Below are 26,796 nucleotides of genomic sequence, written 5' to 3' on the forward strand. Positions count from 1 at the left end.
TATGCATTTTGCTATGGTAAATGAAAAGTGACTCTATTCAAATAATTTTATACAAGTCAAGAGTATTTTATCGTCATTCGTTTTTACAATACCCGTCGTGCTATTTAGAATGCACTAACTGGGAAAACCCCAATTCTTGTGCTAAATTCAGAAGTGCTATCTAAGCAGAGGAAGTTTACTGTGTTTTAGCTAAGGAGGGAAAGCAGTAATGGAAGCATGAAAGACCAGAAAGGGAAGAAAGCAGGAAGAACAAGAGATGGAAGGCAAGTCAAAACAGCTGGAACATTTCTCATAGGCCTACTGACAGTATAAAAAGTGATTCTGATTTTCTGTAAAATCAAGCCTCCTAGAATTAAAATGTGTATAGTTCTGAAGGATACATTGTTCTTTTCTATCCACCAATAAAATGTGTGTGAATGTATACAACAAACAGGTAACCCTAGTTATTTGTACATTCACTATCTATTCTTAATCCTTTGAGATGGAGGTGAAACATTTTTACCCATATAATCTATTGATTCTCTCACCTTGTATGTTGCTCTGAGATCAATCCAGGAGTTTAAAATATCAGGTTTTCGCAGCTGCTTCCTTTTGCACTCATACTGCAAACAAACCCCCAGATCCCAGTCTGCACAAGAGAGAAAAACAACAAACTTTTCACGCTTTATTTTCATGATTACTAAGTATGTGTATTGATCAAATCTGAATAAACTAGAATTTGATAAAAACACTTAACAGATCAGCAAAATAAACTAATCACAGTGGTTTACAAAATAATCACTGCAGGCAGAATGCTTCGCTTTCCTTCAACAGGGAACTGATTGGCCAAGTAATTGAAGGCACTAAATCAGGGGCAAGCAAACTTTTTGGCCCAACGGCCACATCTGGGGATAGAAATTGTATGGCGGGCCATGAATGCTCACAAAATTGGGGTTGGGATACAGAAGAGGGCTCCAGCTGGGGATGAGCAGTTTGGAGCATAGGAGGGTGCTCCAGGCTGAGACCGAGGGGTTCGGAGAGTGGGAGGCAGGGAGTTGCAGTGCAGGGTGGGGGAGAAGCTCAGGAATGCTGGCTCCAGGCAGCATCTACCTCAGTGCTGCTTCCGGAAGTAGCGTCATGTCCCTTCTCTGGTTCCTATGTGGAGGCGCAGCCAGGCAGCTCCGCATGCTGCCCTGTCCGCAGGCACTGCCCCTGCAGCTGCGGGGGTGGCACTTGGGGCAGGAGCAGCATGCAGAGCGGAGTCCCCTGGCTGCCCCTACATATAGGAGCCGGAGTGGGGGCCATGCTGCTGCTTCCAGGAGCCATGTGGAACAGCCCCCAACCCTGCTCCCAAGCTGTAGCTTGCTCAGCCCTAAACTAAATATATCTGTCGAAAATTTGCTTCAAAGTTGGCTTAAATCATATGTAAATAGGACAGAACACTGGTCTGTTAGTAGTGTCCTGCAGTCCCATGAAAGAAACACAAACTTAACTTAATCTGTAGTCTTGTTTTTAGTTCAAAGTATTAGGATTGCTGCAACTTGGCATCAGAGAAAACAAGTGAGGTATGTCACTTCACAATGACCTGACTAAAGAATCATGTTGGATAGGTTCTGAAGGACCTCACAGCCAGTTGTCTTAACCTAGAAGTATGGTGACATGCCATGGTGAATATAAAGCAAATGACATGTGGAATGAACCGCAGAGCCTGGAAACAAAGACACAGGGAGCATCTCAGGGTAAATAATCATAAATTAAATGGACATTTTGGTCTAGTCCCAATATATATCGTCATCATAGATGCACAACAACAGGGTACAGATCAGAAATATATGCTCCTAGAGACTATATAGAGACAGCATAGATGATGTAGGACTGAGGCCTGAAGTTAGGACTGTGACACACTGCACAGCTGTGGTACAAAAGTTTGCGTTTACACCAGCCTATACTATGCCAGAGTCTAACCCACACCATCAGTGTTTCACTTTTGTGAACACTAAATTCAAGCCAAAAAAACAAAGAAAAACTGTTCTTTACCTGACCAAGTAACAAAGGTACTTGATTTTGCTTCAGAAACAGAATGGCTTGAAACATCTGAATTGAAAGTAATTTTCTTCTCCTTTTGTATCTTTTGAATCCACTTAGAAAACTGTGATAAGCAAATATTTAGAGGAACCCCTTCATCAACTTGATTCTTGATAGGATAGAACAAAAGGCACATATAAACACCTGTTAGTGTGCTCATCTCATGTTTAAACAATATATGCACTTTTAGACTGTTAGAAAAAAAATCTTTCTGCACAGCTGTAAACAGGACTGTTTCCAAAATTAAGATCCTAAAAATTCTTAACTAAATTATAAGCCTCCTGTAATGTATAGTATAAAGACTTTACCTGCTTTATGCCAGTTAGTTCAGTACAAAATTCAGAAAGAATTGGATGTTCCTGAGGCTGGACGTACATGTGGAATTCAGATTCAATCTCTCCAGTTGAAGTGTTTAACAAAACTGCTGGAAATTCAACTAGATTAAAAAAAGGTTATTTGTATAAATGATTCAAGTTGCTTTATATTAGGATTTAAATTACATGACTGTTAAGCAAACGTAGATACCATACATAAGGGAGACTGTGCTCCCAGATAGTGACTTTATATTAATGGAAAATTTCTCCATTTCGTATGTATTATAAAACATATAATTCTGAATAATACTTATTTCAATATATCAGAGCACGAATGTTATTTCAGAGCAAACAAAGTGTATTCCAGCAGAGTGTTAAATTAAACTATTATATCAAAGAACACTTACTTATAGAAACATAAGATTAAATTAGTTAATTTGCAAACTAATATCAGTACAACTGATGGCCCTACCTAATTTTAATGCAACTGGCTATATATATTATATATATATATATAGCATTCCATGATATAGCATGACATTTAATAATCTATATTTCAAGTTGCAAAAGGCTGTTTGGATATACAGTTTCTGACACTTCATAAAGTGAATAATGATACTTCTTTCCTGTTTTCCTTTTAAGAAAAAAATTCTGCACCTAAATTATTCCTATTTTACTTTTAACTAAATAAGCCAAACTTTTTTTTAGATGCAATTGCTATTAGACATTATTACATTTCCACTTACTTATTTCCTGGCTGTAATGACGTTTACCATCTTTCCAACATGTAGACTCAAAATCAATAATAATTAAATAGTCAAACAACTGCCCTGCAACACATAAAAGGACCTTGTAAATCTGTATCGCTGTTTATAAAATTAAAAGCTTGACATTAAGAAGGAAACATACCACTTACTTGACTTGGTTCTAGTCTGATTCTTGCCATTTGAGGAAGTTATGGAACTTTTTCTAATTAATCCAAGTTGTCTTAAAAACAAAGAGAATCATGAATAAATTAGCTATTACAATTGAACCCAACAATGTACAAGATGAACTGCTTCAACTGATGAACTATCCATCAGTTGGTGGGACTGGAATCTCCAATCACACTCAAGTACAAAGAATTTTTCTTTTAAGGCTAATCTCCTTGGGATTTCTCTCCCCATCAAGGTACACCAAAATGTATGTATTAGAGTAACAAAAACATGCACCCATTTACTTAAGCTTCTGGGTACATTTGCAAACCAAAACCACAAAAACTGACTGTAATGTCAGCATGGACTCATCTCTGTGTTGGCTGCACCTCAAAAATCTTTAGAGACAGTCTCAAAAATCCATTTCCATTGTAATCTTAGCTGTATATTGTTACTACATTTAATTCTTCACAGTCACCCCCCTCCCCAACCCCTTCCAGGAGGCAGGCTGACAAGTGGCACTAGTGGTTTAGTTCAGTTACATGTTTGTGTTTTATGTGTATTTTGTTAACAGCTCTGGGGACACAAAACAATGAAGTCATAGTGGTGAATGTACCATTTCCAGTTATATTCTACTCAGCGCATGGAACAATTCGCCCCAATCAAACCATGGCAGGATCACAATGAGCTTTTCAAACACAAGTGTTTAAAAATCGGGCTCAATAAAGCGGACCCCTCGCAGCCCCCTTACCTATCCACACACAGCCCCCCTCACTTCCCTTCACACACAGGTGCTGGGGGGAGGGGGGCTGCCACACCCCCCCCCCGATTTCCATCAATGGCTCTCAGCACCCCTGCTCTGCACCCCCCAACCGCCCTCCAATTCCCTCCCTAACACCCTCCTCGCCCCCCCCCGCTTCTCTACACACCTCCCCCTCCCCCACTGCAGCCTGTACGGTCCCCACCGGGCCAGCTGCTTGGTCGCCATCTCTGCCCTCAGCACCTAGCAGGAAGGAGCCGCCCGCCCGGGGCGCGGAGCACAGCGAGCGCTTCCGGCCATTTCAAACCTCCCTCCGCCTCCCAAGAGGAGCCGTGACCGCGCCCCCCATCGATGCTATCGGCGAATCTACTGCTCTGGTCTGGCTCCGAAGTCGCAGTTGCCCGCCCCTGGTGAGCCGGGCCGTTCCGCTAGGGCCCAGGAAGAACGAGTCGATAGCCGAGGAAACGGTTGAGGGAGCAGCCGGTGTACACCGGCAGCGGCTGAACTGGGTGAGGCCCTGGGGCAGCTGTAGGAGGCCTCCTTCCTCCCCGGCGGCCACGGAGGGGGCATCCTGGGGAACGCCCCCCCCCGCCACGGGGCACTGAGGGGGGGCATCGTGGGGAACCTCCTCCAGTGCGGCCGGGGGATCGCTCCCCTCGTGTGGGGCACGTGGGCGGGCATCGTGGGGAACCCTCCCCTCTAGCATGGCACCCCTCGAGAAAGGCCATGTTTGGAACCACCGTGGTTGCCAAGTTGTAAACCTGTTCTCTTTTCCTGAGTCTGCAGCCAGCTGGTACCAGTGCCTCTGCTGCTGCTGCTCAGGGCTTTGCCACACAGTATCTGAGTAAGGCCATGTCTACATCTAAAATTTTGCAGCGCTGGTTGTTACAGCTGTATTAGTACAGCTGTATAGGGCCAGCGCTGCAGAGTGGCCACACTTACAGCAACCAGTGCTGCAAGTGGTGTTAGATGTGGCCACACTGCAGCGCTGTTGGGCGGCTTCAAGGGGGGTTCCGGGAACGTGAGAGCAAACCGGGGAAGGAGACCAGCTTCGCTGCGGTTTGCTCTCGCGTTCCCGGAGCCACCCTGCAAACCGCAGGGAAGGAGACCTGCTTGCTCGGGGTTCGGGGAACGAGAGAGCAAACCGGGAAAGGAGACCAGCTTCGCCGCGGTTTGCTCTCGCGTTCCCGGAGCCACCCTGCAAACCGCAGGGAAGGAGACCTGCTTGCTCGGGGTTCCGGGAACGAGAGAGCAAGCCGGGGAAGGAGACCAGCTTCGCCGCGGTTTGCTCTCGCGTTCCCGGAGCCACCCTGCAAACCGCAGGGAAGGAGACCTGCTTGCTCGGGCTTCCGGGAACGAGAGAGCAAGCCGGGGAAGGAGACCAGCTTCGCCGCGGTTTGCTCTCTCGTTCCCGGAACCCCGAGCAAGCAGGTCTCCTTCCCTGCGGTTTGCAGGGTGGCTCCGGGAACGAGAGAGCAAACCGCGGCGAAGCTGGTCTCCTTTCCCGGTTTGCTCTCTCGTTCCCCGAACCGCCGAGCAAGCGGTTCTCCTTCCCTGCGGTTTGCAGGGTGGCTCCGGGAACGAGAGAGCAAACCAGGAAAGGAGACCAGCTTCGCCGCGGTTTGCTCTCGCGTTCCCGGAGCCACCCTGCAAACCGCAGGGAAGGAGACCTGCTTGCTCGGGGTTCCGGGAACGAGAGAGCAAACCGCGGCGAAGCTGGTCTCCTTCCCCGGCTTTCTCTCTCGTTCCCGGAACCCCGAGCAAGCAGGTCTCCTTCCCTGCGGTTTGCAGGGTGGCTCCGGGAACGCGAGAGCAAACCGCGGCGAAGCTGGTCTCCTTTCCCGGTTTGCTCTCTCGTTCCCCGAACCGCCGAGCAAGCGGTTCTCCTTCCCTGCGGTTTGCAGGGTGGCTCCGGGAACGCGAGAGCAAACCGGGAAAGGAGACCAGCTTCCCCGCGGTTTGCTCTCGCGTTCCCGGAGCCACCCTGCAAACCGCAGGGAAGGAGACCTGCTTGCTCGGGGTTCCGGGAACGAGAGAGCAAACCTGGAAAGGAGACCAGCTTGATTACCAGAGGCTTCCTCCTTCCACGGAGGTCAAGAAAAGCGCTGGTAAGTGTCTACATTGGATTACCAGCGCTGGATCACCAGCGCTGGATCCTCTACACCCGAGACAAAACGGGAGTACGGCCAGCGCTGCAAACAGGGAGTTGCAGCGCTGGTGATGCCCTGCAGATGTGTACACCTTCAAAGTTGCAGCGCTGTAACTCCCTCACCAGCGCTGCAACTTTCTGATGTAGACAAGCCCTAAGATTAACACAACCTCAGTCCGTTGCACAACTGCTCTTCCTAACCTTATTGGCAGCAGTGAGCCTGCCAAAAATACTCCCGTTTTCATTCTGCTGCTGCTGGGAATCAGCTGTAACTATTACAGGAGAAGGGAATATAACAAAAGAAAGTATGAGGTTGGAGTAGTGGAAACACCCCCATGTCCTCCAGCAGCCTGGAGGCTGTGGTGGAATCCTCCCTTCCTACAAAAACCAGGAAGCTTTGCTGTGGAAGCTTCAAAGAAAGAAGCCAGATACAGATGGTTAGAGAAAAGGTGTCATGTTTTTCTGATTCACTGGCTGATATAAAAGATGGAGCCTCTGAGTGGGGCCGGCTCTAGGTTTTTTGCCACCCAAGCAAAAAATGTGCAGCCCCAATCTCTGAGAGTGCAACTGCCCAAGCAAAAAAAGGCCAGTATACCACCCCTGGAATTGTTTGCTGGTTCTTAGAGCCAGTCCTGAGTCTAAGAACAAAAATCTAGAAGAAATTCCACAAACTGAAGCAGGCTGGTATGGATGGCCCATATCACACAGACCAGGGGAGGCTGAGCCTCCCCAAACAACCCCGCATGGCCCCACCCACACTCCACCCCCAGACCACCTCCTGCCTGTTTCTAATTCCCACTCTTCCCCCATGGCCCGAGCTGAGGCTGGCAGGTGTGCAGCTGGGACTTGGGGCAGCTGTGGCCGGTGCCCACTTCTGCCCAGCATTCCGGTGCTGAGGCCGCCTGCCTGGTGCTCCAGTGGAGGAGAGGGAGCGGAAAGGATGGAGGAAGGGCAGGGCCTCAGGCAGAAGGAGGGTGGGGGGACTGGCCTCCCCCAGCAGAAGGTTCACGTGCTGCCCATGGGCTGGCATTTCACCTGACTCTTGCCCTCTGGGCAGTAGGAGTCTGGTAATGTTTCCAAGCCTGGAGATAATCCTGCACTGGGAGGAGGAGGGTGGACTAGATCAGTGGTTCTCAACCAGGGGTGCATGCAGTCCTGGGGGTAACAGAGGTCTTCCAGCGGGTATATCAACTCATCTAGATATTTGCCTAGTTTTACAACAGGCTACATAAAAAGCACTAGTGAAATCAGTATAAACTAAGATTTCATACAATGACTTGCTTATACTGCTCTATATAATATACATTAAAATGTAAATACAATATTTATATTCCAGTTGATTTATAATTATCTGGCAAAAATGAGAAAGCAAGCAATTTTTCAGTAATAGTGTTCTGTGACACTTCTGTATTTTTATGTCTGATTTGGTAAGCAAGTAGTTTTTAAGTGAGTGAAACTTGGGGGTACTCCAGACAAATCAGACTCGTGAAAGGTGTAGTAGTCTGGAAAGATTGAGAGCTACTGGACTAGATGGTATAGCAGAGTTATTGTTTTTTTATATTCTAATTTTTGCAGTTCACCTCTTCTGTGTAATAGCTGGAGGAAAGTCACTAAACAAGAGCAGCAGGGTTATGTGACTGGAGTACTAACGCAAATTTTAGTACCATCACCAGTTAAAAGGTAAGGAACAAGCTCCTGCACCCTGAGATGCTATGTGACGTTGTGACGGGATCCCCGGGGTGCAGCCTGGGACCGTGTGACCCTATTACACTGGGCAACAGCTAGATTAAGCAGTTTTTCTCACCCCACTGGATATTGCATGTCCATACCATACACTGGTATGTGTATGTCCCTTAAAAAGTGGGCCAGTCCCCTCTTTTGGAGTCTTCAGTCTTCTGAGTATCTCTGTTGCTTGCAGCATAGGTGGGGCAGGAGAAAGTGGCCACATGCTGGGCCTGGGTTCTGTTTTATACCCGTGGCCTTAGTCCATGTTTGGTGAGTACCCAGGCAAGGTTGAGCAATTCCCGGTGTGGCCTTATGCAGATGAGTCATTGAATTGTAGCTCCCTTGCTGGACAATGGCTGTTAATGGTGGTTTGACACCCACCCAGATGTTGGTTACTTTCCTTGGCATTGTCTCTGGAGAGCTAGTATTTTGGCACTTCCCAAACCCACAGCATATTTTAGTGACAACCATACAACACAATTCTTATAACTTCATATGCATTAATGATATACATATTTCAATAGAACAGTGACTTTCAGCAGATCATAACCTTTCTCCTGATACCTCACAAGGCCTGCTTCATATGCAATATCACAATTATATATAAATGAGGAATATGGGGGTTACCGGGTGCTCTCCCAAGGTACAGAATGTCACAGAGGTCAGTACAGGAGATTAAATAGAAGTTAGGGTTTTCAGAAAGCTGGAATAAGAAACCATTTCTGTTTGAGTTCATCATCATAGCTTGTCCATCCAAAATTGCAGCCAAGACCTGGTGTTGTCAATTACCTTTAATAGTTCCTCAGGAGTACAGGATGTGTTTGCCTAGACTTTCAACAATCACATTTGGGTTCATTCTTCAGCTTCCACTTGGTCACATTGTCACCAGTTTTTGCCACTTTAGATCTCTCTCCATTTAGAGCACATCAGTATTGACACTGGAAGCCAGTGCCTGGGGGAGTTGTTCTGAAGAAACCGGATTCTCCAAGATCATCGGCATTTCCTGCCATTTTGTTACAGTATAGTCTTCCACAGTAGTATTTTGGGGTAAGGGACTTTCAGAGGCAAAGCTCTTTTTGGACTTCAGACTCTTGCATGGTGAAATGTTTCCATGCAGTATATGTCATGGGGAGACAACCAGGTGCATGATCCTTTTTATTGAAGGCATCCTACTTCACTGATGGTGGTGCAGTCCCTGCAAGGTAGTATAGCGACAGTGTGGGAGTTGGTTTCAAAGTTTCTGTGATAATCCTGCAGGATTATTTGGTGTGCATGGTTTGAGTGTAACTACACTGGGGCACAGTGCTCTGCATTTGAGTAACAGGATGAAACAGATTGTTCGGAGTGTTTTGTGATCAGCTCCCCATTTTATGTTGGCTAGTTTCTGGAGAATACAATTTTGGGAGTTCACTTTTTTTTTCAGTTTCTTGATGTGCTCTTTGAATCTCAGTATTTGGTCTAATGCAGTGGTTCTCAGTCCATGGGCTGCTTGCAGCCCATTCAGCACACAACTGCAGCCCATGTGACAACCTCAGGGCCATATAGGTAGTATATATATTGTGTGAATGCGGCCCACATAACACACAGAGAGCTCAGTATACTGCCCACAATGGCAAATAGTTTGGGAACCATTGGTGTAATGTGACCCAAAGATACACCAGATGTTCATAGTGCTCAGGGATTGTACCATCTCACAATATCTGGAGTTTTTGTTTGGTTTGATGGTGTTTTGGGTGAAAGCTGCACACTTGTGTTTTGCTAGGGTTGGCATTCAGGAACCATGTGCAATAGTATTTTTCAATGCAGACAGAATGCATCCAGTATCCTCAAATCTTCCCATTTGGTTGGCAATACAAAGATCATCCACATAAGTAAATCTTTGCATGTTGGGGAAATTCTAGCTGGTCATTTGTGTAGACATTTAACAGCCAGGGTGATAGCATTGAACCTTGGGGCAATCCATTCCATTGAGTACACCATCAACTTTTCTGCCATCCATCTTGACAAGAACATCAGTTCGAGAGTAAGGAGATGACTGTACTATCTTGCTATTTCTCAGAATTCTTGCCAACTGAGTAGACATGCATAATGATTCCCAGTGTCATAAGCAGCTGATAGCTCAACAAACACAGCCACTGTAATTTAGCAAATTTTGAAGCTATTTTAGATGTATTGAATTAGGTTTGCAACTTGGCTACAGCATGAACATTATGGGTAGAAACTGGCTTAATCTTCAGTCAGTTACCCTTCCACTATTGTATGCTATTCTACCCATAATGATCTGCTCCTATAGCTCATTGGTTGAGCAGAGTAAGGCTATTGGGAGGTAACTTTGCAGAGTGAGGGTCTTTATGTAGTTTTTAAGTAATACAACCACTTTGGCCTGGCTCCACACCCTGGGTATATGCATTATCCCCGTCCAAAAGTTTAAGTCAAGCAGCCACTTCTGTACTCTCGTCCTGAGGTGCGTGTAGTAATAATAGTTCATTAGCTATCCCATCAAGTCAAGGTCTCTTTCTGCATTTCAGGGTTTTCATGGCTATTGTCAACTCCTCAGTGCTGAGCCGCTCATTGTGAACTTCACTGTTTCCGAAGAGCGAGCAAAGTTCCTGCTTGACTTGTGTCATTCTGCACCTTGCTTTGTGGCCTGGTTTACCATTTAGGATGAACTGCTGTGCCACTTAGTTGGGAGAGACTGTGGCGATGTGCTTTGCTTGTTGTCCATCAGGGTTCAGCTAGCAAATGGTGGCCTATGCTTTTTAGCTATTATGTCACAGGTTTGTTATTTCACTCCATTCCTTCCAACGATTGCATCTCTTCTCTCCAATTTCTCTCATAAGCATTTCCCCAAGCCCAATGGTTTCTTCACCATTCTGAATATTTCTTATATTATTGACTTGTCTTTTCTGAAAGCCCAGGTAAATATAATGTCCAACATCCCCTAGGGCTGTGCTTTTGGGCAGTCTTCTGCATCAGGGGGACAAATTCTCCATGGTGCTCATGTGCTGGAGTAACATTACATATGGATTCATCCAATTCAGAGAGAAAAACCTTCCCAGTCAGCCTTTCTGAAGTTGAATCTCGGCAGATATTCTGTTCAAGCTGAAAAGCAAGAGTCGTGATGGACTGGACAAAACCTCTCCATTAGTAGCAGCAGTGCAATGAAATTGAGTTTTGAAAATCAGGCTGCTACACAGTTGGCTTCTTGCTGATCCAATCCACTGTTGTGCTTAACCCAAGAAATATCAATGTTTAAATGGGAACCAAGGTGTGCTTACAAGAATGCTATACTCTGTGACGATTTTTTGGGTACCCAGGACTGTGAGTTACCTTGTTTCCCCCTGCCCCCAGAGTGAGGGGAACTTGCTTGTGGTTAGTTGAGTGTCTGCTCCCTGCACCCACCAGCCTATTAGCCATGCAAGCACTCTCTTCTGGGCAATGCTAGGCCCTTACTTTGCTTTGTAGGTTAATAGCAGGTACACCCCAGTCCTTGAGTCCCTCTGAAGCATTCCTCTGTAGTGCCCAGCCCCTTATCCACTGGACACTCCCAGAAATAAATACCAGGTCTGCTCTCCCCACAGGAACAGTATATGCACCGGCTTGTATGATTCAGCTCAAGATCAGTAACTAACTTAATACTACAGCACTGAGATAAAGTGAAGTCAAGGATAAGCTTATTACCAAAGATTCAAGGGGTAGTTAAGAAGAATATTGGAAACAAATGGGTACATATAAAACAAAATCATAACATGCTCTCTAGAGGCTAAATTTAGCTAGAGTTTAATGCCCTGTCTAAAGAAATTTATCTCACCCCAAAGTCCTCTGCAGCATTTCAAGCAAGGCTGGCTGAGATTTCATATTCATGAATGTAAACGCACTGCCTGTTTAATTCCTAGGTGCTGAATACGGGGATGTCTTCTTAGCCTTTTCAGAGAGGTTATCATAGAATATCAGGGTTAGAAGGGACCTCAGGAGGTCATCTAGTCCAATCCCCTGCTCAAAGCAGGCCCAATCCCCTTTTACTTATACTCCGCAAAGTTCATTGTCTGAACTCATAGAAAGGATAACCACCCATGGCTTATTTTTCCTGCATGCTGCTTCCCTATGGACTACACATCTCTTTTTTGATTTGGTATATACACATAGGTTTCCATTGTGTTAGCTTACAGTGCTTAATTTACATCCTGACAGAGACAAGTGAATAAATGTCTGTCTGACACAAATCTGTTGTTTTATCCTCTGCTGGTGACTATACCTTGATACGGATGCGAAGAGCATATTATCAGTATATATACATACACTGCACAATTATTTTAATGACTATTGTGACCCTGGCTTTTATTTAAAAACCCTATTGTAGCTGTTCACACAATATTCTTTGGTGAACCAGAATGTACGTACCAGAATTAGGACATTCCAGCTGGCATAAACAAGTTCTTGGTCACACAATTAAATTCACATCATATTACCAATGAAATTATGACTGGACTTGTTTTTACCTGTAAAACCCATTATCAAGAGTATGACTGATTTCTATTTTTTTAAATGTAGGTAGTCTGTTCTAAGCAATGTTTGCAAATGAAATGGCTAAGGCAACCTGCATAATTGGACACAAAAGGTCCCATAAATGTAATGAAGAAGTGGAAGAACCCCAGAAAACTAAAAAGAAAAGGAAGGTAGATGAAGACACTTGCCAAAACCAGCACCAACGAAAGGTAATCAGTGTAATCAATAATTTGTTATATTACACATGTATGTAGGTGTAATATAACATCATAGTTATATCTATTAGATTATTTTCAATTCATGATTGCTTCCTTCTGAAGAGGTGTTTTTGCTTTTATTCCTCCATGAATGGTGTGGCAAAAGTCAAACTCCCTGCTATTATATATTCCATATTATATATGACTCCGTACAGACCTTTGTTTACAATTACTAGTCCAGCGTGTATAATTCCTCTCTGCTCTCCTGCTCCTGGTTCTCTCAGGATGAGCCCGCAGATGAGACCTTTCAAAGTGGAGGGGGAGGAGGTATAAGAAGTTTAAGAATTTAGGAGAAAAAAGCACTCAGCTCTCCTCCCCCCTTAAAAATACCTATCCTGTTTTCTTTTCAAGAGTTACATCCCTTTTCTCCTAAGATGTAGCATGTTCCTTTGCCTTCTCACCTAGCTGCCTTAGGTGGCCTGATCTGCAGGCTTAGTTTAAGAAAATTCAGGAGTAGGCTAGGTGGCTGTAGCCACGGCCTCAGCCCAGCCTGCCTCCAAAACTCATATCTCCGTATCAGCCAGTCAGCCACATCTGCATCTCTAAGCCTTTTCTCAGCATATGCAGAATACATGCTAAACTCATGGAAAGTTTGAATTCCACATTTTTCAGGGAGATTTGTAATTTTTCACATCTCTGCCAGCTGTGAAATAACACAGCTGTTCAAAAGTTATGAGTTTTTGAAGAGGGTTGAGGGTTTGTTTTGTAGAATGATATTACAGATGTAGGCAGCTGGCTGTTTGAATTGATTATTTTAACACTGCTGAGATTTTATTGTATTACTAATTTCTTGTTAGGGCACCTAGAACCTTGTATAGGCATTTTATTAGTAGTAGTAGTAAGAATCAACTATAATAATAATAAAGTATGTGTTGTATATTATTAGTTGTTGATGTAACAATAAATTTTTCTTCCTGCTGCAAAAACTTGAAACCTTGAATCTCCACCTTAAAATCTTCTGCTAGAAAACACTGTTTTTAAGAAAGTTTCATAAAAAATAAACATGATTCACACCGAACTATATGCTTTTTAAAGAAAAGTACATCTTTGAGCAGCGTTGCATCGGTTTACATCAGTAAATTTACATCTGATGGAACATAGCACAAGGTCATATGACAGAAGTCAGCCCAAAGCAATTATTGCACAATACATTAGATACCTGAGTTAAAAGTAGTGTGGTATCTACTCTGGGGAAATTATAAGCATATCAAACATGTGAGCTGAGTCTTATTTGCACCTGATTAGGGACTGAAGTGTCTAAATACCTGCTAGTTGCCAGGTAGACTTCGTTAATGGAACCTACTGCTGGGCTATTTTGTAGCTCTTTCATTAGGGTTCATTAAAGATGTCATTACATATTTGTCCAACCTAGTATGATAGATGAGAAACTACTATTATGAGCCGTTGTGTTTAAGAATAGCCTTAATAAAAATACTTGGACCTAACAAAATTGGGACCTTGTTTTAGACTTTTGTTATCTGATTTAAAATGACTTCAATATGTGCACTAGCTCCATTTTATATTGCAGATTATTAAAGACAATTTAACAAAGGTTGTGCTAGTGTAATGAGAGAAGCCTTAACGGTATCTACATTTTACCACATGGCATTTTGTGTCATGACTATCAATCAGAATATATCAGAATCGCATCCACAATATATGGTAGGGGAAATATTTTCAGTGTGTGGAATAACGCTATATATGGTGAAAAAAGGTCCCATCCTGTAAGGTGCTGATCTCTCCCTCAACTCCCACTGAAGTGAGTGGGAGTTGCGGGCACTCAGCACCTTGCAGGAGTCTCACAATGCCTCCTATATTTGGATCCATATGCTTCTTTTATTTTCTTTGTCCTGTGTGCGTGTGTGGCAGAGTTCTCCATACTTTCAGTAGGCATTCAAGGCATGATTATTGCTCACCACACTTTATTCCATAGCTACTTTTCTCCTCTATATAGCGTAGTTCCACGGCCTCCCTTTCGTTTTAGCAATTGCAGCCAGGGCACTTTTCCCCTACAAGCGTATAATGTAGACTATCTCATAAAATTGCAATGGATTGTGCAATCTCCATTGCAACTGGCTGTATCGCCTATGAGGGTCCCCAAAACTTATTTTTTTGCTCCCTTCTAGCAAAGAAAGAGACACATGCAGGCTCCATAAACTGCTAAACTGAATTTTGTGTGTTGAGTTCTTCATTCCGACTCTAATAAAATGATCTCTGTGACTTTTCCGGTTGCTCGTTTCCTTAGATTTTGCTGTTTTTTCTGCAAGTGGACAGCAAACTCAACTGCCCAGAACAGATAGGATAGTATAAACTGAGTAGAAAGGTTTAAACAAGTAAACCTGCATGAAAGGGACACAGATTTAGCCTTGGTTTACATTGGCACAACTCCACTGATGGCAATGAGAGGTGTGTCGAGAGGGCAGAATACCACAGCTGAGTTAACCTAGATTGTGTGCTCTATTGGGCAGGGAAAGTTTCTTTATTGTATATTTGTCCAGAGCTAGACAGCAGAGTTCCAGACTGGGGCACCTAAGCTACTGTAACTAGTAACTAATAATAATACCATGTGGTCCAAAAGGAGAATGTTGCCTAATGACTTAGGGAAACCTAGCGATAGGAAATAGTGTTTTAAATGTTCTTGTTCTGATCACCCCAATAGCATTAAGATGCCCTTTTGTAATACAATCACCTTCATTTTTTCCACTGAACCTCTACATTATTTACTTAGTAGGGCATGTAAATGGTTCTTTGCTTGCACTCACTTTTTGTAGGAGAAGAAATCCCGCTTGTCAGCTGGGTTGTTTGGTGAAGATTGTGAAATCAGCCATGAACAGGTATATGAGTTCCTAAAGTACGCAGCTTTGGGAAAACGTCACAATGCATCTCAACCCAGGTATGGTATATGTTTATATTCTGGATACAAGCACGTCCCATGCTACTGTATATATGCTAACCTACCTAAAGGCACATAAGTACTGTTTTTAAATATCCTCTGATTATTTTTGCAACATTGTCACCATATCGGCCATCTATTATATAGATGAGTCATAGCTAGATTTTTATTGTGTACCCATTTTGATGACCATGTACATGAGGCAGGTTATGGGGATGAATACTACCGTAAAGCTCAGAGCTCTGTCTTCCCCATGTACGTTGCTTACATGATGATGTGCATGTATGGACCAATATGTAAGATAAAGGGCTAGATTCTGTTCTTACGGAAGTCTGTGGGAGCTTTGCCAGTGATTTACATGGGAACAGAATTGGTCCTATGCTTGTTTAATTTTAAAGTATTGGTAACTGTATTGCTTTGATTTCTAATGCAGCTGGTGCCGTATTTATCACCGAAGACACCTGGCTAAGGTTGTGGTTATTGTTCTTCAGGAAGTCAGCCAGCTCTATTTCTACAGGTTCTATTTGCAATTCAGACATCTCAGAAGGGCATTTCAACATGTAAGTCCCCAAACTGTGTTGCTACCAAGTAAGATTTTTCAGCCAACAATACCCCAGTTGTTTAACTGCTACAGTGAAATTATTCTCCTCCCAGTGGGAAGTGCACATCCCTGAATCCCAAGGGGCAATGTGAGAGAATCTCTCTCCCTTCCTACCTGCTGTTAGCCCAGGACAAAGGAGCAAGCTCGGATATTAGAAGCAGAGTGATTAAAGATTTGCAGTTTTTGAAGTCATAAAATGTGAAATAAAATACATCAACAGTTCCACACTAATGTATAATATTTTCTGCATCTTCAAGAGAGTGAGGGTATTCTAAGTATATCTCAGTAGACTTAGGACTTGCTGTCAGCAGGTATAAATTGGCAGAACTTCTGAGGATCTGTCCCTTAGTGTTTGCAAACAATGCTGTGTTTTATGGTAACAGTGTCTCCTGTTCCTTGAAGAGATTATTGCTGAGGCAGGATGTAGTAAAGTTCTTTTAATTTGCCCAGCTACATTTAATCCCCTTTATATGTCTTATTTATTTTAACAGTGTGCTTTGAATCAGTAAAATCTTAGGAAATTCTTCCTTAGCTGCAGCAAACATATGTTTCTAATTTAGAGCAGTTTCCTAACTTTCCAGGAACAAGGAACCATCAGTTCTGCTTCTGCCAATGAGATGCCTCCGGAAAGCCAAGGCTATAAAATGATAATTGAGTAGCTAGAAGAGAGTCCTGTATTATTCAGCTAAATCATTGTGATGTTCCCTTGAAAATGTATTGTTCTTTATAAATGATGGGAGAAGCCCAGAAATAAGTGAATAATGAGACAGCAGTATTTCTCGGCAGTAGAGGGAAAGGGGTGGTCCATCTGGAACAGAGGTGGAAGCTTGTGACAGGAAGATAGGGTGGGATCAGGCAGCTGCAAAGCTAATTATGATTTTTTTTTTAATAAAGGTCACTTTAGTTTTCACTGCTGCTTGTTCCTTAACTCTTCCTTCTGTAACAATTAACAGCATTTTACTTAAGAATATGGTGTGTGCAGATTGTGGATTTATGGAGCATCATGTCATGAGCAAAAACAACGAGGAGTCATAGGACTTTAGAGACTAACAAATTTCTCTAAGGTGCCACAAGGACTAACATAGCTACCCCCTGAAACATGTCATGAGCAGTTTCTCAAGAAGTCAGTTAAAGTAAAAGAAGTTAGTTGCAAATCATACTCACTTAAACAGAAAAAATTGCATTGAACCACTGAGATCCCTCTGTCTCTAACTTAAATTAGTCTTGTATACTTACCCTTCTTTGACTTGAGTGGAATTACACTAGTGGCAAATTTAGCATGGGGAAAGATAAAGTGTCAGAATTTCCATAGTAGTAGGAGTACTGTTCCTTACTTGTTAATTTAATTTTGAAATATTTTACTTTTGTTTGTGCAGCAAAGTCCTTTAACATGTTTTCTTTTTTGTTTAATAACAGAGATTCAGTTTACCGCCTACTTCAGCTAATTTTATAGCTAGTGTGTGTGGAGAAGGCATAAGTATGAAACATCAGAACAGCATACAAGGTATCTCACTTTGCGCTGTCAGTTTCAACAATTGTTTACCCATTTCAGAGGATGTTTTGAATCTGTTTGTATCCTATGCAATCAATTTTAAACTAAATATAGTTTATGCAGGATTACAAGATACAACTAATCACTGGTTTAACTCTGAAATAAATGTCTCTAGCTAATTTCTATTAGTCTGTTTTGCTCATTATCAAAAGTAAATGTGAAGGAGGTTTACAACAACAAAATTGTGAAAGGGATATTAAAGCCGCAAATTTTTCTCTTATAAAGCTGTTGTAAGTATTTACACTATCATTCTAAAATGTATTTTTTAAGAGAAATATCTCTGAAATAGATTCAGGCTCGTTAGGTATTCATTTTTTGACTTCTGCATTAATCTCAGTAGTAATTCTTTCTTATGCTGGACAGTGAACTAGGTAAACTATAGTGTGTTGACAGCTGGTTTCTCATTATTTATATTCCTTGTGATCCTCACTGTAATTTTATGGATCAGTCTTGCAATGTTTGCACACTCAAAACTCCACTTTAAGTCAGTGGAAATTCTCAGTGCAAAGAATACTGAATCGGGCCCTGAACAGATGAATTAGCAAGTTTTACTTTGTAATGTATTAATAGATAAAGTTTTCTGAAATCTGGACAATAAGCTACAGTCACAGACTGGAGTTTCAAATAAGTTTTTCCTGAAGTTATGCTTCTTTATGTGACTTCAAATATAACAGCAGAAAGGCTTGTTTTAGTCTGGTGATCTGGGGACTGGACAGGGAGTCAGGAGACCTAGGTTCAGTTCCTAATTTGCAGGCTTCCTCTGTGACCTTGGGCAAGTCATTTAACCTACCCTGTGCTTCCATTCCCCTTTAAAAGGGGGCAAATACCACCTTATTTCCCAGGGGGATTGTCTGGATAAAATCCATTCTGTTAGTATTATGACAATGGATAAAAAATAACTTGGATAGTTCAATAGACACTGTAACGAACACCTTTGTTAGAACTTGTATTTTCCTAGTGTAACATATATCCTTAGTATCACCTGTGGAGTGATCCCCAAACGGGGGTGCACAGGAAATTTGGGGGTGGCGGGGGAGAGGTGGCAGGGGCGGGGCCAGTCCCCTCAGGGGCGGGAAGGGACCACCATGCTTCCAGCCTCAGTCCTCCCCAAAACCTGTTCATCCTCCTAGTCCTGCTCTGCCCTCATTCCTTCTCTGCCCCTAGACCAGCCCCTGCCCCAGTTGCAGCTCCACTCCACCCCTTGCCTGGCTCCGCCGTCATTCCTTCTCCATCTCTAGCCCCAGCTGCACCTTCAGCACAAGTGCTGCTGCTGAGGAAGCCTTGGCTGTGCACTAATGGAGGAGCAGGGGCGACTAAAACAGTTTGAGCACCACTGACTTAGTGGAAAGATCTCTCTTTCTGCTTGTTTGAGGAGTTAATAGCAAAAATAATTTCTCACAGATGAGATGAAATTTTAAATAATTATAATACTTAGCATGTATCAAAGCAGGGCAGTATCATCTCTATGTTAGAGATGGTAAACTGATGCAGAGATAGATGAAGCAACTTGCCTAAGGTTACCTAGCAAGTCAGTGGCAGAGCCATGAATAGAACCCAGGTCATCTGAGTCCAGTCCAGTCCTCTTTCCGCTAGTCAAGTCTGCCACCCCTTGAAGTGAAATGTGGTAGTGTGCATGTTAAGTACAGTAGCTTATCCACTCTTAAGAAATACTGTATGAACTTGTTGGCAGCTTTTAAAAGTGCAATTTCTTATTATAGGTTCAGCTTCTGCCTCTAGTGGACATATTTCTAAGAACTCAGACCTGCAAAAAGACCCGATCATTGAGAAATACGGCGAGGAAAAGCATGGTCTGACCAGCTATATTCTAACCTTGGAAGAGATGAGAAAATACAATTATCCTTTAGAAGGTCAGGCCATATACATTTTGGTAAAAATCCCAGCCTAATACATTTAAATAAATCAATAGATCCCATTGGTTTTCACTGGGAGTTTTAGTTGCACAAGGAGTCCAGGCTCTTTAGCAAAGTCATTTGAGGCTTTCATTCTCCTCATCTATACCTGCTGAGTTACACGAGACAGATTTCTTCTTCTTGTTCTCAGATCTCTATTTTTCTTTCTAGGATCCTTTGGGTGTGAGAATTATGTCCACACACAATGCGAGAGACCGAGGACAGACAGCAGCCCCCTGTTTGGGCTGGATTGTGAAATGGTATAAAAAAATACTTCTTGTCTTAAAGAAGGATAGGAAATGAGTTGTACAACCTCTGCTGGCTCCATAAATAAAGCCAGCCACCATCTGCTTGTTCCAGAGTATTTCTACCAAAAAAACACAGTTGTAAAGACAGCAGCTGCCCATCTGCACCAGCAATTCTTCTGTCAGTAGCATGAGGGCAGCCTCCCCAATGAGAGAGTTCTCAAAAAAAAATACAGCATAGCCAAGATGTGCTGGGAGCATTAATGCATACAACACTCAGCTCCACAGTGGTTCTGTACATACCATGCAGGAGGCAGGACAGGCGGATCCACTGCTGTGCAGAATGGACATGAGGAGGATCATGGGGGCTGTTGTAGCCTTTCACCCTAGAGATGGGGAAAAAGGATTCCTTCTCCTTATGCATTTCCCCAACACCAACACAGTTGTTCAGGCTCTGTGCTGAGCTGAGGATTGCCCCTTCATGGACTTTGGTCCTTGAAGTAGAGCCTTGTTTTGGCATCACCTGCGCCCTTTTTAAATAGGTGGGCCCATCTCTTGCTTTAGCACTTCTTGGCAGAGCAGTTGCAAAATTCAATCAGTTGTGGTGCTCTGGGTTAAAGTATGAAGTTATTCTGTGATCAGTTTTTCCTCTTAAATATTAACTGTGTGTTACAATTTTATGTGCACCTGCTACATTTGTAATGGGCGTCAAATATTAATCAGAACTCTCTGCACTACTAAAAACTAGTAATAGATGGTAAATGTTCCAGGTTAGTAACATTTTTAGTGGTGATTGCAATTATTGCAATCAAAGCAGATTTTAATCTGCTGGTATTCTTAAAACAACTGATTGGCAATAAACCCAGTGCTGATTTCTGATCTGACTTTTTTCTTTTTCTTTTTGCTAGTGCCTCACTGAGAAGGGGAATGAAGTAACTCGAGTCTCACTGGTGGATGCAGAGGGTCGGTGCATCATGGATGAGCTTATAAAACCTGAAACCCAGATACTGAACTACCTCACCAGGTATCCAGCCTATTCCTCCATGCCTCTCCTGTAAAACTGAGAGCCATTCAGACTGAGTCTGATCCATGTGGCCTTTCAAGAATGTCTGATGCACTTAGCTTTCTGCACTGTTCCAAGAAAAGCCTGGATTACAGGTTAATGATTCAGCACAGGTTACTCTTTTACTGCTAGTTATAGAAGACATGGTGTAGTAAGAGTATGAAAGCGCAATCCAGGCCTGTGCTCTATAAAATGAGTAGATCATTTCACTAACTTTCAGAGGTACCAAGAGCCAAGTTGTGAGGAACTTTCATAATGAAACCAGACAAAATTCAAGCTACATTTCAGCCCCAAAATATTAAGGTTGGGCCCAATTTCACACTTTTGCACATCTGGAAAATCCCCTTCTGCTACATTCAGCAGCCTTCTTTCACCCAACAGGCCCCAAAACATTTCCTTACCAGTTTAATAAATCCCCCTGTGCTATGTCCTCCTCACACCAGAATAATTTATATAGGAAGCCACAGTTATAATTCTGACATGGGTCACATTTGTAATCTGTGTATTTTATGTGTCTTGCTTGAAATGATCTCTAGTAAATGAAGTTGCTAATATGTTGGTTTATATTTGCCATTTTTGTTTTGAAGATACTCAGGAATCACAAGGAAGATTCTTCTTCCAGTGAAAACAAAACTCCCAGAGATTCAGGACAAACTAAAGAAATTGCTTCCCCGTGATGCGGTATTAGTGGGTCACTCTTTAAATGCTGACCTTCACGCTTTACAAGTGAGCATGCTCTTACGGGGATTTCCCCCAGCCCTCTTGGACCGGTTTTGTTTGGTGCTTTTCCAAAACCAAAATAATTCTGGTTTAGAGCTTTAATCACTTATTCACCAGGCTTTTCTTAAGATGGCCTAAGGGTGTAAAAATGTAAAACATGAGTACTTCTGAAAAACACGGAAGTCAAGAAGTAAGAAAGCTGTAGAAGTCTTCACCACCAGCCTTGGCTCTGTATCCTCCTTTCCCTTCAGTCATTGCTGGGTACACCTAAGTGTGTTGTGGTAAAGACAAATCTTTCGTATGGTAAATTTAAATGACCATAATATATCATCCTGCAACTGAAGAGCATAATCTGTGCCCATTTTGCCAGTTTATATTAAGTAGAGGGGGATTTCAGACCTGTCTTGTGATAATGTGTAGGGTATTTTGCTGGGCACCTATGGCCTCTTTTTATGTCTGGAATCTGGGCCAGTAGTCAGAGGGTCTGTGGGGAAACAACTGGGGAACCCAGCACCTAGGAGGATATATCTCTGCATCTGCAACCTGTTCTCCTTGTATTTCACGACATGGAATGCTGTCAATTCTTCCTTGGGAACATAAGAGGCTATCACAGGGTTAAGAACGGGCTTTTAATGGAAAGCCCATCACAGCGTTAACTGTGGAGTTACTACCACAATTCCATAATACTGATGTTCTTTACTCTCATTATTGGTGACATTCTCTCTTCTCCAGATGATACACCCCAGTGTTATTGACACCTCATTGCTTTTTGCCAGACACAAAGGTCGACGGTTCAAGCTAAAATTCTTAGCGAAAGCTGTTTTAGGGTACGTTTTTTTACTGTGTTGTCATAGTTTATGCCAATGGATAACCAGTACTGCTATGTACTATTTTACCAATCACGATTATTACATCAGGTGCATGAGTGTTTATCTATAACTGAATATGTTTAGAAAAATCAGATTATATAATGTGCATGAAATAACATGTAATGTGAATTATAATAGTAGTACGTGATGTATGTTTTCACAGTAAAGGTATATCTACATTGCACACTCCTCATGGCAATGTGCTGAGTACAGACATTACAAGCCCCCCGAGCACAGGTATAGATAGCAGTGTAGATGGCGAGTCAAGTATACCGTACCCTACATGGCTCACTACACACCCAAGCAGTGCCTGCTGCTATTTTAGCAATGTAGTGACCCACTGCCTCCCTGCTGCTGGAGCCTCTCTCTGGTGTGGAGAAAGGCTCTGGCAGAGGGGAGGCAGTGGGGAAAGACTCCACATACCCTACATGTTGCTGCCAGTGAGTGTACAGTGTAGATTTACCTTAAGAGTCCTGCCCTGAACATTAAACAGTTGACGTGGACAGAGATTACTATCTCCATGTTACAGGTAGGGAATGGTGGCAGAGAGGTTAAGTGACTTGCCTAAATCATACAGTGACTATGTAGCAGAGCTAGAATTGAATCCAGGTCTCCTAACTCCCAGTCCAATGCCTCAACTACAAGATCATGTGTCCATTCTGTTAACTGTGAACTGCTGAATCTTACATCTAAGAGGCCAGGATACTCTCTTTCAACACTTTGGTGTGTCTAATTCACACGTGACTAGGAGACTCATTCCAGATTAGCAAGAAAGTGAATACAGCAAGCAAGGGTAATATTTCAGAAATTGTGCTTTGACAAGTTTATTTTGAGTTTTTAAGGATATTCCATAGCATGCCAGCAAACATTCTATAGTATGTTTTGTAGACAATGTATTTTTTAGTAGTAATGGTTTAGTGAGATGAGAGGAGAGACTGCCACATTATAGGCAAATTATGAGATGGGGAAACTAGCAGAGTGTAGCTGGTTGAAGAGAAGGATAGCTAAGGTCTGTCAAAGCACTATATAGTCTAAGGCATCTATGAAATATTTAAGCAATATTGAACATTGCAGAAATTCTTTATATATTTCAATGGCTTTTAGAACATTTCAGAAGAACACGGTTTCAAAGATAATTGAAATACAACAGTCTTTGAGCACAGGGATAAATGTACCACCTGAAAAGAACAAGCTACGGGGCTTCTGAAAAACTACTATATCATTTAGGGTGTGAAAACTTTGTATCCTTTTTGTATGTTTTACTTTGACATTTTAGGAAGGAAATTCAATGTGAAAATAAAGTTGGTCATGATCCAACAGAAGATGCTGAAGCTGCAATTGAATTGCTTCAATATTTTATTGACCAGGGACCCAGAAAGGTATGTAACTTTGTAGGATATTAACGTATTTTCATTAGTTTGTATTAAAAAAGAACTTAAGCTCAATATATATAGTTTGTAGCCCTCCTAAAGAGAAAAAAAGTTGATTGTTTCATCGTTTCTTTTTATTAGGATAATTGTGCACTTGGGCCCTGACTGAGGAAGACAATTATGCTTTAAGCATGCAAGCATCCTATTGACTTTAGTGGGACCATTGATGTGCTTAGAAGCAAAGCACGATAACATGTGCCTGACGAATCAGGACTGCTATCATCATCTCTGGGAGCTGCATTCCCCACTTGTGGAGTGTACAGGGACACTCTGTTAATCTTGGTAGAAATTGCCTGATCTTCAGGAATGCTCCAAAATATATCCTGGGTGGTTTTTTTTAATCCCTCTAGTCTCTCTATTATGCTCATGTTATTGGTCTTTTCCCTGTTTTCAGTATTACCCACTTTGGTTCCAGTTCTTTTTCCATGTCTTTTGCTAATTTAAGGCACTTGTACGCTTTCACAGTTGCAGGGTTATGCACAACTCCATCTCCCAAATCCTTGGCTTCCAATTCTAAATCAGAGATGACTCTATGGAGGCACACTGCTAGATTGATGCCCATGAATGTTGTGTGCTTGAAAAGTACCTTGAAAAGGAATTAGTGTGTGTTTGTCTTTCTAGGTAGTAGAACTAAATTTGGAGACGGTGCTGTCAGCCCCAAATCTGATGGAGTTGTCACAGCAAAAATCTGCATTACAGCTGCAACAGAATGGAATCCAGAAGCAGTCAAGTGAACCTCCAAGCATACCCCAACCATGGCGGTAGGACTTCCTAATGCATACCAGAGCCATTTCATTGGCATCAGTTCTTTGGGAAATCATAATACATTGTTTTGCATCAAAATGATATTTCTCTTTTCCTCTCAAAATATATTACTTGCTATTGAGTTACACCTAATCTAACCATTTTTAAAAACTAAAAGGCTTTGATTACTTCAACAGTGAATGTTATGTGATTCTCATTCTTTTAATATATTCAGGACACAAGATGAGTATTTTCAGGCAGTGGAAAGTGTTAGTTTTAAAAATTCTCTTCCAAGGAGAACTAGCTTTTTTTTTTTAAACAAATACTTTCTCAAAGGTTTCTAGTTCAGTCTAAACTAAGTTAGTTTTAAAGATGAGTTGATATTTACCATGACTCTGTTAGTTTTTTAGACCATTTGAATGCTGCTGGCCAAAAAACTCTCCTTTTGAGCAGAAAGGAACTAGCCTCTTCTGGCTTGGGTCAGAACAGTCTGAGCACTTCAAACAAACAGGTAAGTGAACTTCGAACAGATTCTTCTAAATATGTATCTAAGAAATAGAAGTTCTACACATTCTTGAGTGGATTTTTTGCATTTAAAAAAGTTGAGTAACCTAAAATGGTAAGTGTCAGCAACAGTCTTAATGCTTCCTTGGATGAATCGGTTTTGTCATCTTGAAAATACATTTTGGTCCTGTATTGTCCTGAAATATGCCCATTTTATGGGCAAGTAAATAGGAACTACACATAGATGAAGTGACTTGCCCAAGGTCACCTACAGAATGAGAGGCAAAGTTGGGAATTAGAAGCTAAAGTTCTCAGTTGCAGCCCCCTGCTTTAACCACTTGACTGCACACCTTGACCATCATTACTGTGTGAATTTTTCCCCCCTGTAGATACTTAAAAGAGCTATACAAGAAGTTCCTCTGTCCTCATTCAGTGTCATTCAGTTCGCTTTGCGTTCAGAGCATGTTGCACCAAACCTTGTTGCTGAAGTTTGTGAAAAGGTAACAAAGTTATATCTTAGAATATTCTTTAAAGCTGAGCTTGGAGAGGGACCCAGCACTTTTCAGATTCTTTGTTTTGTAAAATCCCTGAATTAACTTGTATTCCTACAGATGAGAATCCAGCTAGCTGACATGCTGACTGTATATGCAGGTCCATTTGATAAAGACTTTTGCCTGAAGTCTTTAAGGAGAGAATTTAAAAAGTGTGGTCCTATCCAATCACTTACTGTGCTCACTGAAACACACCAGGTGAATAACAGAGAGAATCCTTTTAACTATGTTAACTTGCTGACATGCAAAGTCACGGTTTAGTTTTACTAGGAGATGGGCTCAGTGGAGGGGTGGAGATGGTACAATTTAAACATTGATTGGTCCGCTCATTTGGCAGTGCAGTCAGCACCACCAAGAACTCATTGTGGAAAAGCTATTGTAAACAGCCAGTATGGTGTAACTCCACCTTGGTTGTGCTACTAGCTCAAACAGTGGTCTTTCAAAGAAACTGTAGAAACTGTCCAGGATAAGAAGCCTTATACTGGGGCAATGGAAATTTTCTCTCCTTAGCGGAGGGAAGAGTATTAAGGCCCTTAATGGCAAAACAATAGGTTGTGAGTTAAGTTAAAGCAATGAAACATCCTATTTAATGCTATGTCTTTATTGTATTACATATAGAATATAAAAGGCTTCTTAGGATATTTTCCAATAACCTGTTAAATACTTATTTGTGAAAGGAGAGGGATACTGTAATTGTAATAGAAGACTCAGCGTAATATTCTTCCTTTTAAAAGCCCCACATCTGTATCCAGTATGAAGTATTAGAAGCTGCTCAGCTTGCTATGGAAAGTCTGAATGGAGCTGATGTTGCAGGGTCCTGCATCAAGGTATTATAAGCATGTGCTAAAAGCCTGAATTATATTCAACGTAAGACATTAAAATATGGACATGAAGTACTTTTATAGCTTCTTTCATCTGAGGATCTCAGATAACATTACCAGCATTAATGAACTAGGCCTCACAACACCTGTAAAGTTTACAGAAGTAATTAAAACCATTTTACAGATGGGGAGATTTGGTTACAA

General features: G+C 42.2%; 2 protein-coding genes across 8 annotated transcripts in view; one reads left to right on the forward strand and one right to left on the reverse strand.

Moving 5' to 3' along the window:
* ERI2 (ERI1 exoribonuclease family member 2) overlaps nucleotides 1–26,796 on the reverse strand; it is a 36,691-nt gene that overhangs the window by 3,611 nt on the left and 6,284 nt on the right. Inside the window, exons 2-7 of one of the 4 annotated variants that reach the window (XM_030578364.1) lie at nucleotides 12,847–12,933; nucleotides 3,288–3,365; nucleotides 3,125–3,208; nucleotides 2,373–2,500; nucleotides 2,017–2,173; nucleotides 528–628 (exon numbers count right to left, since the gene is read on the reverse strand). In XM_030578364.1, coding sequence (XP_030434224.1) covers nucleotides 528–628; nucleotides 2,017–2,173; nucleotides 2,373–2,500; nucleotides 3,125–3,208; nucleotides 3,288–3,324 — 507 coding nt within the window. In that variant the 5' untranslated portion in view covers nucleotides 3,325–3,365; nucleotides 12,847–12,933. Of the gene's footprint in view, nucleotides 1–527; nucleotides 629–2,016; nucleotides 2,174–2,372; nucleotides 2,501–3,124; nucleotides 3,209–3,287; nucleotides 3,366–4,257; nucleotides 4,390–12,846; nucleotides 12,934–26,796 lie in introns of those variants that run through there. The other 3 variants (XM_030578362.1, XM_030578363.1, XM_030578365.1) reach the window with 3 other exon arrangements.
* The window catches only part of REXO5 (RNA exonuclease 5), a 31,820-nt gene continuing 9,474 nt past the window's right edge, over nucleotides 4,451–26,796 (forward strand). For 2 of the 4 annotated variants that reach the window (XM_030578358.1, XM_030578360.1), the window contains exons 1-17: nucleotides 4,451–4,561; nucleotides 7,777–7,881; nucleotides 12,478–12,641; nucleotides 15,461–15,582; nucleotides 16,016–16,142; nucleotides 17,600–17,687; nucleotides 19,454–19,603; nucleotides 19,817–19,905; nucleotides 20,799–20,914; nucleotides 21,541–21,679; nucleotides 22,406–22,500; nucleotides 23,819–23,921; nucleotides 24,594–24,733; nucleotides 25,119–25,227; nucleotides 25,610–25,720; nucleotides 25,832–25,969; nucleotides 26,506–26,598. In XM_030578358.1, the coding sequence (XP_030434218.1) occupies nucleotides 12,495–12,641; nucleotides 15,461–15,582; nucleotides 16,016–16,142; nucleotides 17,600–17,687; nucleotides 19,454–19,603; nucleotides 19,817–19,905; nucleotides 20,799–20,914; nucleotides 21,541–21,679; nucleotides 22,406–22,500; nucleotides 23,819–23,921; nucleotides 24,594–24,733; nucleotides 25,119–25,227; nucleotides 25,610–25,720; nucleotides 25,832–25,969; nucleotides 26,506–26,598 (1,767 nt within the window). In that variant the 5' untranslated portion in view covers nucleotides 4,451–4,561; nucleotides 7,777–7,881; nucleotides 12,478–12,494. Of the gene's footprint in view, nucleotides 4,562–7,776; nucleotides 7,886–12,477; nucleotides 12,642–15,460; nucleotides 15,583–16,015; nucleotides 16,143–16,236; nucleotides 16,444–17,599; nucleotides 17,688–19,453; nucleotides 19,604–19,816; nucleotides 19,906–20,798; nucleotides 20,915–21,540; nucleotides 21,680–22,405; nucleotides 22,501–23,818; nucleotides 23,922–24,593; nucleotides 24,734–25,118; nucleotides 25,228–25,609; nucleotides 25,721–25,831; nucleotides 25,970–26,505; nucleotides 26,599–26,796 lie in introns of those variants that run through there. The other 2 variants (XM_030578359.1, XM_030578361.1) reach the window with 2 other exon arrangements.

The sequence above is a fragment of the Gopherus evgoodei genome, chromosome 10 (assembly GCF_007399415.2).
Source record: "Gopherus evgoodei ecotype Sinaloan lineage chromosome 10, rGopEvg1_v1.p, whole genome shotgun sequence".
NCBI classification, from domain to species: Eukaryota; Metazoa; Chordata; order Testudines; family Testudinidae; genus Gopherus; species Gopherus evgoodei.